Source organism: Gossypium arboreum, chromosome 9 (genome assembly GCF_025698485.1).
Source record: "Gossypium arboreum isolate Shixiya-1 chromosome 9, ASM2569848v2, whole genome shotgun sequence".
Lineage (NCBI taxonomy): Eukaryota > Viridiplantae > Streptophyta > Magnoliopsida > Malvales > Malvaceae > Gossypium > Gossypium arboreum.
The window spans coordinates 86,657,872-86,673,110 of record NC_069078.1 but is presented as its reverse complement, the minus strand read 5'-3'; the positions used below and the strand labels follow the sequence as shown (position 1 = coordinate 86,673,110).

Genomic DNA, 15,239 nt, shown 5'->3' with positions numbered 1-15,239 from the left:
TTCAAAAATATTTATGAAGTTAATTTTTTATCAATTATAAAAATTAAAAAATATATAAAAGTAAAATTTGCATATTTTTATAGGGTCAATTGATCTCATAATCTCATGAATAGCTTAAATTAATTAAAATTGATAAAATTTAGATATTCAATGTGGAAATCATAATAAATAAACTTTATTGAGAAAGGAAGAGAAGCCATAAGTCTCTTCAGCAATACAAAATCATATGTACCCCATATGGATGGGGTACCAAATTATAAATATCACAATGTATTCACAACCAATGGGAAAATAAGTTACAAAATCATAATAATATCATAAAATGTTTTTCAAATAGGATAGAAGATTCAATGTGACATGGCCACCATGAGAAAGAACAGCCATGAAAGTGTCAATTTGGCGGTGGTCATGCTTCCATTTGATGATGGTGGTGGTGATGATCCTCCTTCCTCTGTGGATGGTACAGTTTTTGATCCACCTTCTGCACCCATTTCCAACATTTATCAATTAACAAACTTATAAAGGATAGGGGTAAGAATTTTCATGCTATGCTACTCGGACTTGGTTGTGAGTATTAGATACAAGAATGTCTCTAGTATAGCTATGCTCGATTTTTTCAAAGTTCTTCATGCATTTAAAGGATTCTTGAGAGTTATATCTCCGTATCTATGGGATATGAGTATCGGACACAAGTACTTCAATAAAATGAAGTGTCAAAAGTAATATAGGCTTAAAACAAATGTTGATCAAAGCAACAACAATCATGCACCTGTAGGCATTGTATTCCCAGATTGTCGTGATCCAACTGGAGAGTCTGCAGGTGCTGGAGAAGCACCTAATAATACAAAGCAACCAAACATGGTGTCAGCAGAATAGCAGGTTTCAGTAAATTAATTACAATTATCTCTTAATTACTTGAGGAACTTCGAAACTATTACTGTTTTTCGTTTTTGGTTCATATATATGCGAGAATGAGATTGAAAAGAAACACATATATAGGTTAATGGTATCCATACCATTACAGGCACTGATGGGTGGAGTCTGAACATTGCATGCGCCAGGTAAGGCCAAAGCTTGAGTCCGGTTGACGTTGACCCCCAGCGACGAACCACCACCATTAAGGACATCACACAAGCATTGGGGTGACGAACGCACGACACTAGCAAGCTGTGTGCAGCATTGTTGAGACGGGGTCGACGAGTTTCCCGTAATGAAATTGAGGCAAGGTGACATGCTGATCAATACAGTAGTGCAACCTGGTTGAGCTTTAGCTCCTGCATAAAACATGACCATCAGGACCATGACAAAACATGTCGCCATCTTCATGTTTGCCATTACTTTAATTTCTCTTGGTTAGATAAAATTTCTGGGAATTCTTCAAAGACTTTGCAATGGGGTTTGTATTGGTGCAAAGAGACTTTTATAAGGAGACCTTGCAAATAATGGTAGTTGTTGGTGACCAACTTTTGCTACTGTTTATTTATATATTTATATTGCAAGTGTTCAACAATGGAGGCTTTAAGTTCGATCTTAGGTTAACTAAAACTTAAAACTTCTTTTTCCCCTAAAATCAAGTATGTATGTACTAAGTTGTAATTAGGATTGATTCAAGATAAAAATCAAATTGTTATAACTTAAGTAATTAAATTTGTTTAAATAAAAAAATGTGTTCGAACCGAATTGAGTAGCTTGTGAAGATATATAAAAAGTTAAATTTTATTAAAAGATGGAACAAAAACTCGTTTAGCTTTAAAGCCCGTTAATAAATCCAGCATCACATACCCATCAACTGATTTGTAGGTTGGTCACCCACATAGAGTTTTATAAAGCCTTAAGCCTCCATTATTGAACACTTGGAAAGATATAAAGCCCGCAGTTGACTATTGATCCAGTTAAAACAGTAGCAAAAGTTGGTCACCAACAACTGCCATCATTTGCACAGGTCTCCTTATAAAAGCCTCATCGCACCAATACAAGCCCCATTTCAGAGTTGCTATAGATTTCTTTGAAATTATCTAACCAAGAGAAATTAAAGTAATGGAAAACATGAAGATTGCAACATGTTTTATCATGGTCCTGATGGTCATGTTTTCTGCGGGAGCTAAAGCTCAATCAGGTTGCACTACTGTATTGATCAGCATGTCACCTTGCCTCAATTTCATTACGGGAAACTCGTCGACCCCGTCTCAACAATGCTGCACACAGCTTGCCAGTGTCGTGCGTTCGTCACCCCAATGCTTGTGTGAGGTCCTTAATGGTGGTGGTTCGTCGCTGGGGATCAACGTCAACCGGACTCAAGCTTTGGCCTTACCTGGCGCATGCAATGTTCAGACTCCACCCATCAGTGCCTGTAATGGTATGGATGCAATTAACCTATCTATGTGTTCCTTTTCAATCTCATTCTTGCATATATGAAACCAAAATAAAAAACAGTTGTTTAAGTACTTAAGAGATAATTGTAATTTACTCAATCTGCTATATATTCTGCTAACACCATGCTTGCTTGCTTATTATTATAAGGTGCTTCCCCAGCGCCTGCAGACTCTCCAGTTGGATCACCAGAATCTGGGAGTACAATCCCCACAGGTATATCATTGTTATTGCCTTGATCAACCTTTTCTTTAAGCCTATGTTACTTTAATTCCTCATTTCCATCGAAGTACTCGCGTCCAACATTCATATCTTGCACATAGCTACAGAGAGAGATATAGCATGAAAATAGTTACCCCAATCCTTCATAAGTATGTTGATTGATAAATATTGAAAATTGGTGCAGAAGGTGGATCTAAAACTGTACCATCCTCAGAGGAAGATGGATCACCATCATCATCATCGAGTGGAAGCACCATGACCAAATTGACACTCTCATTATTGTTCTTCCTCATTGTGGCCATATCACATTGAATCTTCTATCCTATTTGGAAAACATTTTATGATATTATTGATTTTGTTACATAGTTTCCCATTGGTTGTGCATACTTTGTGATGTTTATTACTGAAGAGAGTTATATGGCTTCTCTTTTTCTGTCAATAAAGTTTATCTATGTTTCAACATCCCTACTCTCCTCTATAGATGGCAAAAAAATCTTAAAATCCACGAGTTCCGAGTTGATCTTAGGGTCATTTTCTTTAAATTGAGTTTCGGGACGAGACAGATTAATTTTATAAAATTGTTGAGTCGAGTTTAACGTGAAACGGCCCCACCTTGCCTTAAAATATTTATAAATTTACCCTTCTACATATTTAATACTAAATAGGTTTAAAACCTTTAAAATTTATTACTATCAACTTCATTTTACCACATTTACTCTCATTTCACACTAATTTTTTTTAATTTATTTTCCCAAATCGTGTTTAGCATGATCTTTGTTGAAAATAACAATAGCTGCAAAAGTAAAACATCAACACAACAATTTCAATGTTGAAAAAAGAAATGAACACATCAAAATCAATGGGAAGTGGTGCGAATTTTTTTTAAATAATTAATCACAATTTCAAAAGAAAAGGTTTGAACTCGGGCCAGGTCGGATCGGGACAAGGTATACAATTAATTTTCGGGTTTAAGTTTAAGTGGATTAAAATTTTTAAGATCAAAATTAAGGTCAAGACATGACAGTAGAGTATTAAATCATTAGACTGTTAAAATCATTGTTGTATGATCTTCTTTGTTCGCATCACTTACAAAAAAAAATTCACTTCCATTTCTCTTTTACAATTTTTTTTTTTCATGAAACAACTTTAAATGTTACGAATCTGTTAACCAAAATCTAAACATTTTTTTTCTTCGATTTTTGACATTAATCATCAGATCGACTTGAATCTTAAGTATGTTCTTCTACTCATTATTGAGTACTGATCTATCGAGCCGATCGTTGTATTGCCTCTTGGAAAATGTCTGTATAGTTCAGTAATTGAAATAAAAATTTTTAAATAGTTCAATAATTATTTTGTAATTTTTTAAAGTTGAATGATTAAAATATAATTTTATTAGTATTTAATAATATTGTGTGTAATTTGCCGAAAGAATAAAAAAGTATAGGTAAGAAAATCAAATGAACTATGCACGATGTAAAGTTATAAAAAATTAAATAGATAAAAAAGAAATAATAGTGAAATGGTAAGACAATAATGTCGACATCATGTCATAGAAAATAATAAATAACCTAACCCTATATCGAGTTGGAGCAAGTGGGGAATGACTTCAATATTTTCTTCCATGATGTAACCTTGATCTTGATAACTTCATGACCATACAATAAGGTTAAGGTTGAAAATGGGGTCCAAAAATATTTCCACTATTAGGCTATAATCTATATATATTAATTCAAACATAAATGTAATATTATTTCCTTGTTAATTCAATTATATTAAAGATTAAAGTTCGAACGTCGTTTATAGATTAAATAGATTATCAAAGGTGAATATAGAAAGGAGAAAACTTCTCAGTGAATTTTTTTTAATCCTTATTAAATAAAAAAATAATATATGATAGACTTATACTTTATCTCGCAAAATAAAAATATTTTTATTTAATTACTTTAAAATAATAAAAATATAAATTAATATAAAATTAAATTAAACTTTTACCTTATAAAATTTATAATTTAATTTTACCTCTTAAAAATTTTAACTTTCATTGTGAAAATTATAAATAATTTAAAAGCTGTATTGAGATGTTGATGTGCTCCCAAAAGGATTTTTGAAGCAAAAACGGGTGATGGAAATCCTCTTGGGTGTATTAATGAATCAAGCTCTAATCCAATGGGACCTACATTGAGTTGTGGGGATACCCTCTAGGCTCTATCCATTATTTTGGTAATTAAGGCTTTGATAAGACTAAAGAGTAGACTTCACTTAACAACAAAATTTTAGTGCATTTATAGAATAAACAAATTTCTCAAACCTAGGTGAGTAGTTGAAGCCTAGCGAGTCTAGCAAGATAGCCCATTATTGTTGTACCGGTTAGGTTGGTTAAGATTAACTGAGGGAATTGATTAAATCGATTAAATCAAAATAATTGATTCTGATAGATTAAAAAATTAATTAATTACTCGTATAAATATCATTATCCAAAGTTATGAGCTATTAATAAGAGGTTATATATGTGGTTCTGGCAGATGAAAAAGGAAATATAAATAATGCAATGGGAATTTAGTTGAATTGTCATATAATTTAATTGAGAGCAAAGTTTCTTGAATGAAACCCAATTTATTGTTACTTTACATGCAAAAATGGAAAATGCGAAGGAAAGGTACTTTTCAGTCCAAATATGAAACCAAGAAAGAGGCGGTGGTGGTGAGTGGGTGACACAAGTTTAATATTCACTTGAAATTTAATCACTTTGTGGGTTAGTACTATTAGTGGACTCAGATGTCCTTTCAGATGTTTTAATTATATTGAGATTGTAAAAGTTGACATTTTTAGCTATTTTTATTTTAATTTTATTTTGGATTTGTTTTTGTTTGAATTTATTTTGATTTAGATTTAGATATATTTTGATATTCAATTTATTATGTTTTGTGTTTAGTTAATTTTAATTTTATTTTTATTAAACATATATTATTTGTAATTTGTATTATTATTGTAGTTATAATTGTATACGTAATTATACTTGTAAGTCACTTAAAAAACATTTTTGACTATTATTGATCTAAAAGTTGTTTTTGGTTATGAAAAATATATATACTTTTCAGCAATTAAGAAAATATATAAAATCAAATTATAAAATAAAAAATTCATATTTATATTTATTAACAAAATAAAATATTTATATCTTGTGATTAATTGATAGCTTCATTTATATCTCATTTGAATGAGCAAAACCCAAACCAAAAGAATTTGAGTTTTTTTTTTCAGCTATAAAAAAGTGCAAATATTAAACCTCACAAAAGAGCCTTTATTGATATCTGATGTATAAACAAAGGAAAATTTAAAAATTCCATGTAGACAAAAGATTAAAAACCCAAGAAAGGCATTGCATAATTATGCCCCAAAAGGATTATTGAAATGAAAATAATACTAAAAAAAATGAAACAAAAGCTCCATACTTTAGACCTCTATGGCTATGTAATTAAGACTTGTCAAGAAGAAGAGGGTTTAGAACAGTGTGAAGAGAGTAAAGGAAGAGCAACATATAGAGAACTACACTGATGAACCCAACAATTAATGCTCCTTTAACTTGGTTGCAATACTTGGTGACTTGGTCACATATTGGTAGCCAACCTGCAATTGGGTTCCCTTTCTCCCCCACATAAGCAATCGCTAAGGCTGCTGATATGCTTGAGGTAAGCAAAATGGTGAAAACCTTGTAAAAGAAGGGGGGAAAAACCATCACTCTATTAAAATAAAAGCTGAAAAGTTTGGTGTTAAAATGGTTTAAATTGAATAACTAGATTTTTGGAGGGGCCAAAGTTTCATGTTTAATTAAAGCTAAAAAAGGATTAAATTGAAATGTTTATACTTAAAAGGTATTAAAAAATGATATTATACCATTTAGTCAAGGGCCCCATGGCTAAGTACATATCAATATCCTATCAATCAAATTGTTTTGTTAACCTAGCCATAAATTTAGGAGTTAAATATGACATGAAACACATTTAAAACACATTGATCAAACTATAAATTTGTGTGTATTCATCGTATGGATAAATTGGATATGACATATTAAAAACAAAAATTACCCCCTTAAGTATTAGTGACATCATTTATTTTTCAATGCGTTATATTCAAATTATCCATACGAGAAGTACATGCATACTTTAAATATATTCCCTGTTAAATCTAAACAGGTATTTAACACTTAAATTGATCAAATGATTTGATTGATATAATAATGATAGTGCAAATAACTCTAAAAATTTGAAGGAAAAAAATTACCGCATCTAGTGCAACAACTAATCGCCAAAGAAGACTTTTGGATGGAAGAAACAACACCAAGAACCCATAGATGCTTACTATTGCATTTACAATAACAAAGTACCTGCAAATACAACAAGTTTTCAGTCACACACTAACATCAAAAGAATGGGGATGATTGCCCTTTGTGATTAAGTCCTTTGTAGGCACCCTACACCAGAAAGAAAATGAAGTTGGAAGCTTGAAATTACTCACTTAAAAGCTGGTGTATCCGAGTATTTAGCTTCAAACGAGAACACCAAAACAGTAGCTCTTTGACGGCTAGAAACCATTATAATAACAGCTGAAAGTGTGGTGCAAAAGGCTATGAACCTTAGCAGGAAAGTGAAGATCCTCTTGGTTTCAGCCATGGAAGTTGCAGAGAAGGTAGGAGAGGCAGATGAATGGAGGTGTGGACTTAATAGACATGTTTGAGGCTTTTGTAGTTTACTTTTTGTTAGTTGAAATCTCCAACTGTAACTCCTCCACCGCCCATTGCAAAAAATTTTCTACGTTGGCTGCTTCCATTGGATATTTGTAGTTAATGATTATTGTTGTCATATGTTCAATTCTTTGTTTAGGTTAGGTTACCAGTTTCTTACATAATATAGATATGTGTGTGTATATATACATTTTTTTTTTTCTCCCTGTCTCTTTTTGAATATATACATGTTGTTTTCATTACAAAAGGCTCAGTTTGATGCTTTCTTTCCAACCAACAGCGTAGAAGATTTTTTAAAAATAGGGTTAATTGCAAGCAACACCCTCTATAGTTCAAATTCTTAATTAGGCTTCAAACTTTAATTATTTTTATTAACTTCTTAAAGTGTTAATATCATTAAATTAGGTTATTTTGCTAGTATTAGAGCCGTAGACAAGGGGACAAGTAGTGGCCTGTCCCCCTAGTGATAAATCTCTCATTTAGTACCTTCAAATTTTGTTAAATTACAAGTTAGTGTAAATTACACTTTGGATCTAACGTATATAAGAAAAAAGAAGGCTAAATTACTCCCAATTTCACTAAATTATTAGTTTACGTTTTGATCACTTAACTTCAAAAAGTTACAAAATTGTCACCGAATTATTCAAAAGTTTTTATTTAAGTCAATGGGTTATTAATTTTTTTTTTAAAGTTTCGTTTGTAAACTATAAGCAACGATTTGACTATCAGTAAGTTGGATATCCATCAACGAGTAGAAGAACATACCTTAAATCCAATTAGTTGAATTGTCAGTTAGTGTCAAAGATCAAAGAAGAAAGTTGTTTAGATTATGGTTTGTATATTCATAACGTTCAAAGTTGTTTTATGAAAAAAAAAACTGAATTGTAAAAGAGAAGGGGAATGGGAGCTTTCAATTTGTTCAAGCGATATGAGCAAAGAAGGCCATATAACAGCAATTTTAACAGGCTAGTGACTTAAATGAAAACTTTCGAATAATTTAATGACCAATTTACAGCTTTTTAAAGTTAAATGATAAAAACATAAACGTACTAATAGTTTAATGGCATTAAGTGTAGTTTACCTAAATTAAAAAATAATTATACAACTTTCATAGTGGGCATATGAATGTTTAAATTTTGATTAGCATGTTTTACATATGCACCATATTAGATCTGAGTTGATCTCTAATGCCTAAGCTAATATTAGTGTGATAAAATGACCTAATTAAAATGATATTAATACTTTAAGGATTTACTTTGAATGCTTTAAAGTCTAAGGGCTAATTTACGATAAAAACCAAGATTTGAGGATACTTGATTTAATTAATTTTTTCTCATAAAATAGGATACAATGATGTTGTCAGAAAAAATACAACCATACAAATTTTGTTTACCTAATATTGAATCATGCATATTTTGCTTAGTGATTTTATTAAAGGAGTGTGTTCGTGGTTCGAAATAATTTTTCAAGGGGTCCCTACAAGATTCTTCTCAACTGTGTCCCTGCTATAAAAATTCCATCAATAATTTTCACAAGGGTATTTTAGGAAATTAAATTAAAGTGTATAATCATAATAATCAGCCATAGGTGGGTCAGGAATTGAAATGGGAGTAACGAGGGGCCCACCTTGAGGCCCAATCGGGGCCCACGATCATGATTGTGATGATCAGGTTTACATGGGGGGTCCCACATATTTATACGTTATATTATACGAAGGGCCCCCCCACCTTTGACAGAGCGAACAACTTATACTGAACTTATTACATGAGCTTTCCAGTTACTGTAGATTCAATAAATATACGTAAACATTTGCTCAAAAATAAATAAATAAATACCTATTTGACAAAAACGAAAGCTCTAATGTTGAATGGACTTCAATATTTCCCAACTATTCTGGTTGATTTACTGTTATTGTTTTCGTAAATATAGTGGCTAAATAATTCCAACATGTTACATAATGTAAATATTATATAATTATTCGGTTTTTATAATTTTTCCATTCCTCTATATAAATAATTTAATATTGGTTCATAGTCAACAATATTTTTACCATTAAAGTAATGATAAGACAAAGAACACCATGCATTGATGGGTGGTGAAGACCTATATTGACTATTATAAGGTATTTTTTTTGTAGCTGATAGATTTATAAGTTTCTCCTCTATTCATTCTTATATGAAAAGTTGAAAACGAAAACAAGTACATCAAAAATTTTTATGCGTCTGTAAATGGAAAACCGCTCAACTTAATTCAATAATAAAATAAGCAAGAAATCAAAATACTGGATTCATCTCATATATCAAAGTATTTCAAAATAAAGACTTTAGCTTTTTATTTTCAATATTTGGAATTGATACATTAGATACATATAGATCATATTTTGTAAAATTTCTCCACTTTTTTTTTCTCAATTGGCCCCTCTCCTTTTATCCTTTCGTTTGTGCTCCTTAAAAACTAAAGAACTAAACAAGCGGATTTCTTTCTTATAACATAATGATAAACACAATGATAACTTTTCTCTTTTTTTTGTCACTCATTTTTTATCAGCATAATATTTTCCTATTTTTTCTTTCAATTATTGCTGGACTCTAGACTATATATAGTTTAGATAACCCGCGAAAATTTTTGACATATTTGATTGCGATCTTGATATAGATAAGGCGCTCATTTGTCTTAAAATCTGAATAGAACAATTTTTATTATTTGAAGCGATTCTTTTGAACAGTTATCAAAAGAGGGCAATTAAATTTAAGATTCACTCTTCGTAATTATATGCATGGGATTTGATATAAAATTAAAAAGTAAATAATTAAAATACATTATGGAATAAAAATTTAAAATACATTTTTATCCTTATATGATAGGATTTAAAGTGTTTAAGTATTAAACAAAATTTTTTAGACAATTAAACAAAAACTTTAATCATTATTTTAAATAAAATTTGATAAAATTTAAGTTGCTAGCAAACTCCAAATAATAATTTGATGATTTGTACAATGAATTAATACTCACTAACAAATAAAAATATACTGTAGATCTAAATTGATTTGATAATTAATATAAGAGATAAAAAATTACTTTAATTTTTATTCATAAATTTATAATGTTTAAAATTATTTAATAAAATAAAATTCAAACTTTAGAAGAGAAAAGAAAATCCAACATTCTATTAGTATAGACAATATAGACAACAACACTTTTAATATACATTCTATAATTTTTTAAGTTAAATAACTAAAATTTAAACTTCTTAACGACTGTATAATTTAGTGACTATGGTTAAGCTAAATGTATATAGATGAGCAGTCACGTCAGTCATCTTCTTTGAAAGCCATTGGTGGCGCTTTCCATATAAATTAGGCAAACCCCTCTATACGCCAACGATGAGACTAGCAATACAAATTTCCACTTCACTCCCCACTATACACACCATCAGCACTTGCAGATGATCAAAGCAGGCAGAGGAAGAAGAAGAAGCAGAAGAACACGAAGTAGTTTGCATCATTCATTTCTCAACTAAAACTTTAATCAGATTTTGATTAACATAGAAAAAAGCTCTCTCCTTTTTGTTTCTTCTTTTGTTCTCTCTCTCATACTTTCTATTCTCTTTTTTTTTTTATTCTGTCCTTTTCCTACATTTGCATGCTAATTTTTCAGCACTGATGATGGAGAAGCTGATTTTTTAGTGGGGTTTCAAAAATAAAAAAGAATACATAGAAAGAAGAGAACCCACTAGAAAAAAAAGAGAGGGCAAAAAAAAAAAAAACTGATCACCACCCCACAACATTTCATAATTCACTAGTCTTTTTGTTTTCTTGTTGGGTTTTCTTTTAAATGGGTTTTCTTTGCCATTTTGGGGTTTTATGTTAAAGGTCTTTTTCTTTTCTTTTTTTCCCCTTTCCCTGGTTTTGTTGCTTAAAAATGGAGTCCACAGAGTTGTAACATAGGGACAAAGTGGTTTTCATTTTGCCTTTGGCTTTTATTTTTCTGGACTTTTTTTTGTAAAGATGGTTGCTTTGGTTTCTTATTTTTGAAGCTTAAAACAGCAGCAGTTTCTGGGGGTAAAAGTTTTAATCTTTCCAGCTCTGTTAAAATTTTTTTTCTTCTTCATGTAATGTTTTATTATTATTATTATTATTATTAATATTTGTTCTTCTATTGTTTACAGTTACAACAATAATACCAATCCCAAGAAGCAGCAAGTGAAGGTATAAGGTTTTAATAATGGCAGATTGTGATTCTACTCTTCAATCTCCCACGGATAAGGTGCAAAAGAAGCCCACTTCATTCCCTAAATTGCTTACTGGTTTTACTTTAAAAGCGTTTTCTGATAATACTGAGTCTATTATGAGTCCAAAATCTATACTTGATAGCAAGCCCTGTTCAGCTTTGAAAAACCCTTTTTGGTCTGAATCAAGTACTCCTAAAACCCCCGAACCTGAAGCCAAACACAAGCTTGATTCCAAAGGGATTGGTCTTGCCATTGTTGATTCTTTCAAAGATGATTACTTTGATCCCAACTTACCAAAACCTGTCCTTTTTGGTTCACAACTTAGGATCCAAATCCCATCTTTGCCTCATGTTTTTTCACCAGCAGAATCTCCAAGAACACCACCTGAGTTTAGTACCAAGACAAGAACATCTCAGTTGAGTTCATTTTCTTCTGTTCTGTCCCCTTCTTCAGTAAGGGAAACCTTGAATTCACCAAGGATCTTCATTGGGAATCTCCCAGCTTCTGAAATGGAACTCTCAGAAGATTACACCTGTGTCATATCTCATGGAAGTAATCCAAGAACCACCCATATCTTTGATGATTGCATTGTTGAAAGCTGTTGTGGGGTTGTTGGTTTCTCCTCTCCGAAGAGAAACTGGTCAAGTTACCAATCAGAAAATTTCCTTACCTACTGTTATGCTTGTAAAAAGAATCTTTCTCCAGGAAAAGACATTTACATGTACAGGTTAGTCTCAAAGCTGTCCTTCAATGGAACTGCTTGCTTCTTTTTGAATCTATATTTGATTAAATTTTGGTTCCATGTATGAAACTTGCTTCTCAGAAGTGAGAAAGCATTTTGCAGCAAAGAATGTAGGTACCAAGAGATGATGCTAGAAGAAAGCACCAACAAACTAGAATCTGATGACATCTTTGGGACTTATTCCTAACATTTGTTTCAAGTTCTCATCATCAGTCTTGCATAAAAGCCAGTCAAGGATCAAGTAGAACCAGCACAAATAACATCTGCTTGTCAATCATCATGAGAGTTTTTAATTGCTTTTAGCTGTTTAAAATATGAAACTTTGGGTTTACTCTTTTGTATCTTCTTCAACAGGCTCTATGGTATTTGTAGAATTGATCTTTCTTTCTTTCTTTGCAAGTGATCTTTTGTGTTGTTCTTTTGTCAAATAGTCTTTGGTGGTGGTGGTAATTGTAAATGCCAATGATCATCATTCTGATTTGTGACTCTAAAAAAAAGCATATAATATTATACTATATTTGCTTTATTTTATGTATATATTAATCATCTTTCGATTAGGCACTAAGAACCAATTATTTCAACTGAAGTAGATTCTCTTCTTTCCTTATGTCAGCTTGGTTGCTTTAATGGAGAGTAGCTCTAATATATTATTTTTATATAGAAACCTGATGTTAAGACTTCAACCATTTTTAAAGGATCAAATAATTGAAATTACAGGCCCCACCTCACCACCCCACTTTCAGGTGGGTTAATCCAAGGGGTAACAAGATTGCCGATATGATTTTTAACATCTTTTAACATTATTTTAAAGTTGCTAGATGAAACTTTTTTATCAGATGATGAAAGAATTTTCTACTCGTGTTAGTAGTGGTACGAAATAATGTATAGGGTGTGAGTAATATAGTAATGTCCTTTTTTCTTTAAGCTTTATCTTTGTAAAAAAAGTATTAGGTTTAATGGTTGGTGCATTATCTAGCCAGCCGTAAGGTAGATCGCCGCCACTCCGACATTTGAAAATAATTATGCATCATTCTCATACCGGTGGCAGCTTGAATAGATCATATACTAATTCTCTTTCTCGAAAATATAGAAAAAGGGGTCTGTGCACCAATATCTCGCCATAAAAGGTCCAAGCCATAATAGATGAGAAGCTATACGACTCAACTCCAACATAATTACTCGATATAGTTGGCCCTTTTAGGGACTTGAATATTCCCCAACTGCTCGGTCCATTTACTGTTATTGCTTCCGTGAACATAGTGGCTAAATAATCCCAACGTTACATAAGGCAAATATTGTATAATTGTTCGGTTTTCCGCAATTTTTCCATTCCTCTGTAAATAACCTAATATTGGTTCACATCAACAACATCTTCACCATCTAGAGTAACGATGAGACGAAGAACACCATGCATTGATGGGTGGTGAGGCCCCATATTGACTATCATAAGGTCTTTTTCTCAGGTGATAGATTCATAAGTTTTCCTCGATTCATTCTTACATGAATTGTTGAAAACGAAAACAAGTACATCAAAATGAAAATCTAATAAATCGACTAATTCAAAATTTGCAAATTAACGATTTTTTGATTCCCGAATATCCAACTCACCAATTAATTCTTTATAACGTATTTTATTTGTCTTTGATAAATAAGAACAACGCCACTATTCTTGAACAACTTGGAGCCAGGCTTTCCTTTCGCACTATTACGGATACGAAAATAATGGAAAAAGTTGGATTCAATTGTCAACTGCTTCCTATCGGAAATAGGATTGACTACGGATTCGAGCCATATACATGGTTTCATAAAACCGCATCGATTCTCCGATCTAAATCAAGCAGGTTTTACATGAAGAAGGTTTGCCTCAAGATGTTCTATTCGATACGAGTAGGAGAAGCGGTATTCTTAAAAAATAGAGAAATCGTAACCAAGTTAAGATGATACGGATCAGCCCTTCTTCTTGCGCCAAAGATCTTACCATTTCGAAGGAACTGAGTTACATCTCTTTTCGATTCCATTCAAGAGTTCTTATGTGTTTCACGACCTTTAAGACCCAAATTTTGACAAATTTCTTTTCTTAGGAACACATACAAGATTCGTCACTACAAACAGGATAATGGTAACCCCACGATTAATTACTTCATTTATGAATTTCATAGTAATAGAAATACATGTCCCATCAAAATGAATTTGTAACTTGCTATCCTCTTGCCTAGCGGGCAAGGATTTACCTCCGTGGAAAAGATGATTCATTCGGATCCGCATGAAAGCCCAACTCCATTGCATTGCCGTAATCCATGTTGTATATTTGAAAGAGGTTGACCTCCTTGCTTCTCTCATGGTACAATCCTCTTCCCGCCGAGCCCCTTTCTCCTCGGTCCACAGAGACAAAATGGAATGTAGGACTAGGATGGCGCCAACAGTTAATCACGGAAGAAAGGACTCACCGAGCGGGATCACTAACTAATACTAATCTAATCTAACTAATACTAATCTAATACTAATAGAATAGAATACTAATCTAATACTCTAATACTAATAGAATAGAAAAAATAGAATAGAAAATACTAATATAATAGAAAGAAAAGAACTGTTTTTTCGTATACTTTCCGATTCCGTTGTTACCGCGGGCTTTACATAATCGATCGGATCATATAGATATCCTTCAACACAACATAGGTCGTCGAAAGGATCTCGGAGACTCACCAAAGCACGAAAGCCGGATCTTTCGTAAAATGGATTCCTATTCAAGAGTGCATAACCGCATGGATAAGCTCACACTAACTCCGTCAATTTTGGATCCAATTCGGGATTTTCCTTGGGGGTATCGAAGGAATTGGAATGTAATAATATTGATTCATATAGGAGGAAAAGGTTCTCTATTGATTCAAATGCTGTACCTATGGGATAGGGATAGAGAAAGAGGAAAA

At 32.0% G+C, this 15,239-nt stretch overlaps 4 protein-coding genes across 8 annotated transcripts; 2 read left to right on the top strand and 2 right to left on the bottom strand.

Annotated features, from left to right (window-relative positions):
- Positions 1 to 154: 154 nt before the first annotated feature.
- Positions 155 to 1,387, bottom strand: LOC108450848 (non-specific lipid transfer protein GPI-anchored 5-like). Its single transcript, XM_017748619.2, has 3 exons — positions 1,017 to 1,387; positions 770 to 835; positions 155 to 481 (listed from the first exon to the last, which is right to left on the bottom strand). Exons 1-3 carry the CDS (start codon positions 1,333 to 1,335, stop codon positions 348 to 350), a joined length of 519 nt encoding a protein of 172 aa, XP_017604108.1. The 5' UTR covers positions 1,336 to 1,387; the 3' UTR covers positions 155 to 347.
- A 591-nt stretch (positions 1,388 to 1,978) lies between these two features.
- Positions 1,979 to 3,054, top strand: LOC108452643 (non-specific lipid transfer protein GPI-anchored 5-like). 2 transcript variants are annotated; one of them, XM_017750446.2, is made up of 3 exons: positions 1,979 to 2,356; positions 2,521 to 2,586; positions 2,780 to 3,054. In XM_017750446.2, exons 1-3 carry the CDS (start codon positions 2,038 to 2,040, stop codon positions 2,902 to 2,904), a joined length of 510 nt encoding a protein of 169 aa, XP_017605935.1. In that variant the 5' UTR covers positions 1,979 to 2,037; the 3' UTR covers positions 2,905 to 3,054. The 2 variants fall into 2 exon arrangements, with proteins under 2 accessions (XP_017605935.1, XP_017605934.1); XM_017750445.2 differs by having other exon boundaries at positions 2,777 to 3,054.
- A 2,821-nt stretch (positions 3,055 to 5,875) lies between these two features.
- LOC108452655 (CASP-like protein 1C1) lies at positions 5,876 to 7,480 on the bottom strand. The gene is made up of 3 exons (XM_017750456.2): positions 7,111 to 7,480; positions 6,877 to 6,979; positions 5,876 to 6,304 (listed from the first exon to the last, which is right to left on the bottom strand). Exons 1-3 carry the CDS (start codon positions 7,263 to 7,265, stop codon positions 6,071 to 6,073), a joined length of 492 nt encoding a protein of 163 aa, XP_017605945.1. The 5' UTR covers positions 7,266 to 7,480; the 3' UTR covers positions 5,876 to 6,070.
- Positions 7,481 to 10,515: 3,035 nt separating this feature from the next.
- LOC108489883 (FCS-Like Zinc finger 8) lies at positions 10,516 to 12,835 on the top strand. Of its 4 annotated transcripts, none has more exons than XM_053019197.1 (3): positions 10,516 to 10,827; positions 11,505 to 12,294; positions 12,394 to 12,835. In XM_053019197.1, the coding sequence occupies exons 2-3, from the start codon at positions 11,561 to 11,563 to the stop codon at positions 12,494 to 12,496; spliced, it is 837 nt and encodes a 278-aa protein (XP_052875157.1). In that variant the 5' UTR covers positions 10,516 to 10,827; positions 11,505 to 11,560; the 3' UTR covers positions 12,497 to 12,835. The 4 variants fall into 4 exon arrangements, with proteins under 4 accessions (XP_052875157.1, XP_017650090.1, XP_052875156.1 ...); XM_017794601.2 differs by having other exon boundaries at positions 10,543 to 11,397; positions 12,391 to 12,835; XM_053019196.1 differs by having other exon boundaries at positions 10,578 to 10,827; positions 12,391 to 12,835.
- Positions 12,836 to 15,239: the final 2,404 nt, after the last annotated feature.